This window comes from Camelina sativa, chromosome 7 (genome assembly GCF_000633955.1).
Source record: "Camelina sativa cultivar DH55 chromosome 7, Cs, whole genome shotgun sequence".
Lineage (NCBI taxonomy): Eukaryota > Viridiplantae > Streptophyta > Magnoliopsida > Brassicales > Brassicaceae > Camelina > Camelina sativa.
In genome coordinates this window covers 14,768,794-14,771,383 of record NC_025691.1, presented here as the reverse complement: position 1 = coordinate 14,771,383, position 2,590 = coordinate 14,768,794, and the positions used below count along the sequence as shown (strand labels likewise).

Sequence of the window (2,590 nt, the reverse complement as noted above, 5' to 3'; positions counted from 1 at the left end):
GTGACTTATGCGGCTTAACCAAGTGGAGGATATACACACGAGCAACACATACCCACATCCCTTTGCCGTTTAGTGACTTGGGTATTTGGGCTTTAATGGGCCGGATTGAAGTGTTACGTTACAAAGTTCATCGAATGTTTTAAGTTATTTATGCTTATTTTTAATATTGTTTAAAATTTAAGACATTCATGTGAGTATTACCAATGAGAATGTTCTTAGGGCAACTCCAATAGGGGTTATATTTTTGGGCCTCTTAATTTTTTTAATTAATAACTAAAATTTTCTTTCCAATGGTAGGATATAATTTTGAGTCTCTTATATTTGAATATATTTTTTGAAAATAAATAACTTGAAGTAGAATATGAAATTATAGCATTTCAAATATATATTTATAAATTTTGATTAGTATAAATTTTTATTTCATTTGAGGTTGATTAGTATAAATGTTTAAACATTTCAGATTTTATAAAAATGAGAAATTCATGAAAAACATAGAGAGTATGCAGAAAAAAGAAAGAGAACAACAACAAAAAGATGACAACGACAAGCTTGAGTATGAGAATTTCAATGGTTGATCCACCGATCCATCTCTTTTGGTTCGTTTACTTTCCCTGAAGAGATGTTATCTGCAGAGCTACTTCTCAACAATTCTTCTGGATTATCCGCTACTGTGGCCCCTTCTCTTTCTGCTAACATATCAGTATCCCGTTCAAAAGACTTCCAAAATGATTCGTTGCTCCATTGATTTCCTAGAGACTGTCTTACATCCTCAAGCAGAGATTTAGCTTCCAAGATTCTATCTATACGTATCAAACAGACCGCAAGATTGCACAGCTTGTTATTGTCAGGTTCCAAAGACAAAGCATTCCTATCACAGTAAAAACCCATTTTACATGTTAAGGCAATGAAAACAATACCATGTCTTAATAAGCTCAATGGTCTGTCACACAAACCTGTAATACTGCTCTGCAATTGCATAGTTATGAAGCGGTAAGTGAACCCAAGCTAAGTTCCCTAGAATCCTATATTCAAGAAAGTCAGAGAAACTACTCTTAAAGCGGAAATAGGAGATATTTGTAGTGGTGGGAGAAACTTCAGTTCTTACTGCGCTTTCTCTTGCTCAATAGTCTTGTTGTTCTGCTTCCGGTAGCTTCTTTTCACAGCTATGATCCTACCACCATTGTGCGTGTCTTGTTGCTCTAGTGTTTTCAGTTTGTGTTCAAGCAACTCTGCTTCCTCTTGAATCCTCCCTGACTTCTGCAAAACCCACCAAACCAAACATAGTTAACATACATGAGCATACAAGTAGCTTCACAATTAGTCATCAGACTGAGAAAGTTGTTATACCTTGTAGAGATCAAGTAACAAGTTATCCATGGAATCTTGGGATTCAAAAGAGCAGAGATATCAATAAGACTTGATAGCTTCGATTCCTTCATTGGTTCGATCCAACTGGTTCATAACTAGAGCCATGTCTTTCAGTGCACTATCAACTCGATCTCCAGCTTTAATTGCAGCCCAATACAACGAGATTGCTCGATTCAGGTCTTTAGAAACCAACTGTTCTTGAAAACAATCCAATGTCAATACCAATACCAAATCTTTAACAATATCATCCAATGTTAATACCAAAACATTAAACAACATGGAGAGTATGCAGAAAAAGAAAGAAAACAACAGCAAAGATGACAACGACAAGCTTGAGTATGACCAGGATTCAATCCGGGAACAAGACCCAGCTCCACGGTTCATTTGTTCCTCATACTGACCAGGATTCAATCCGGGAACAAGACCCAATTCCAGTTCAATCTCCTTCCTTTCCAACCGATTTAATATCCTCCGATTGGCCTCTCCAGATTCAATCTCCTCCGCTTTGGATCTCCTCTGATTCCATAGCGTTTGATTTCTTCCTTTGTCAGACTTCGATCGAGAGAGAAAGACAGAGAGGAAAGAAAGAAATTTTTTTCCTTCTTCTAATTTTTTCTCGCCCAACAAATACGTGACACGTATGGGCTCTTATTCTATAAAGTAGTATATTAAATAAGAGGCTCTCTTACAATTTTTTGCTTTATCTGATTTATTTTTTTTCTTCTTCTCCACTAAAACCTCTCTTAAAACCCCCATTGGGATAACCTTACAATCTTATTATATACGTTACGTACGTAGGTATTGGCTATTGCTTGCGTGGACTATATGATAAATCCCTACTTGGTACATTAAAGAAGGACAAAAATCAACTCCACATATCTTTCAAGATTCAATAGTGTTAATGGTTAATGTGATCAAGTATTTATTATATTATTTTAGAAGAGTCTTATACTATATAGTTAACTACTTGATTTGTGTTATGTATAAACTATTCGTATCACACAGCGAAGAGATACGAATAGAATCGTTAACTGCAAAACAGTTACACATGTATGTGTGTGTCTCCACATTGGGTTGTCTTCTAGAGACATGTCCCTTAGTCAAAATGTGTCATGTAAACCTATAAATACAGTTTATATATCTAATAAAAGAGTGTGGTTTTTGTTTACAAGAATCGAGTAAACAAATACATTGAGTGTAAAACAAAAACAGAGAAAGAGAC

The 2,590-nt window shown here is 35.4% G+C and overlaps 1 protein-coding gene across 3 annotated transcripts; it reads right to left on the bottom strand.

The window, feature by feature from the left end:
• On the bottom strand, positions 468 to 2,024 carry LOC104701182 (protein POLLENLESS 3-LIKE 1). 3 transcript variants are annotated; one of them, XM_019227648.1, is made up of 5 exons: positions 1,679 to 2,024; positions 1,348 to 1,560; positions 1,106 to 1,257; positions 954 to 1,022; positions 468 to 868 (listed from the first exon to the last, which is right to left on the bottom strand). In XM_019227648.1, the coding sequence occupies exons 2-5, from the start codon at positions 1,375 to 1,377 to the stop codon at positions 565 to 567; spliced, it is 555 nt and encodes a 184-aa protein (XP_019083193.1). In that variant the 5' UTR covers positions 1,378 to 1,560; positions 1,679 to 2,024; the 3' UTR covers positions 468 to 564. The 3 variants fall into 3 exon arrangements, with proteins under 3 accessions (XP_019083193.1, XP_010415133.1, XP_010415134.1); XM_010416831.2 differs by having other exon boundaries at positions 1,712 to 2,024; XM_010416832.2 differs by having other exon boundaries at positions 1,770 to 2,023.

What these genes read in the sequence shown, in the direction of transcription:
- LOC104701182 (XM_019227648.1), bottom strand. Translation starts at nt 1,377, where the DNA reads ATGGATAACTTGTTACTTGATCTCTACAAG. An exon ending in TGTTACTTGATCTCTACAAG is followed by an intron (nt 1,258 to 1,347) that starts GTATAACAACTT and finishes TGGGTTTTGCAG; the next exon opens with AAGTCAGGGAGGATTCAAGA. An exon ending in ATTGCAGAGCAGTATTACAG is followed by an intron (nt 869 to 953) that starts GTTTGTGTGACA and finishes TTACTGTGATAG; the next exon opens with GAATGCTTTGTCTTTGGAAC.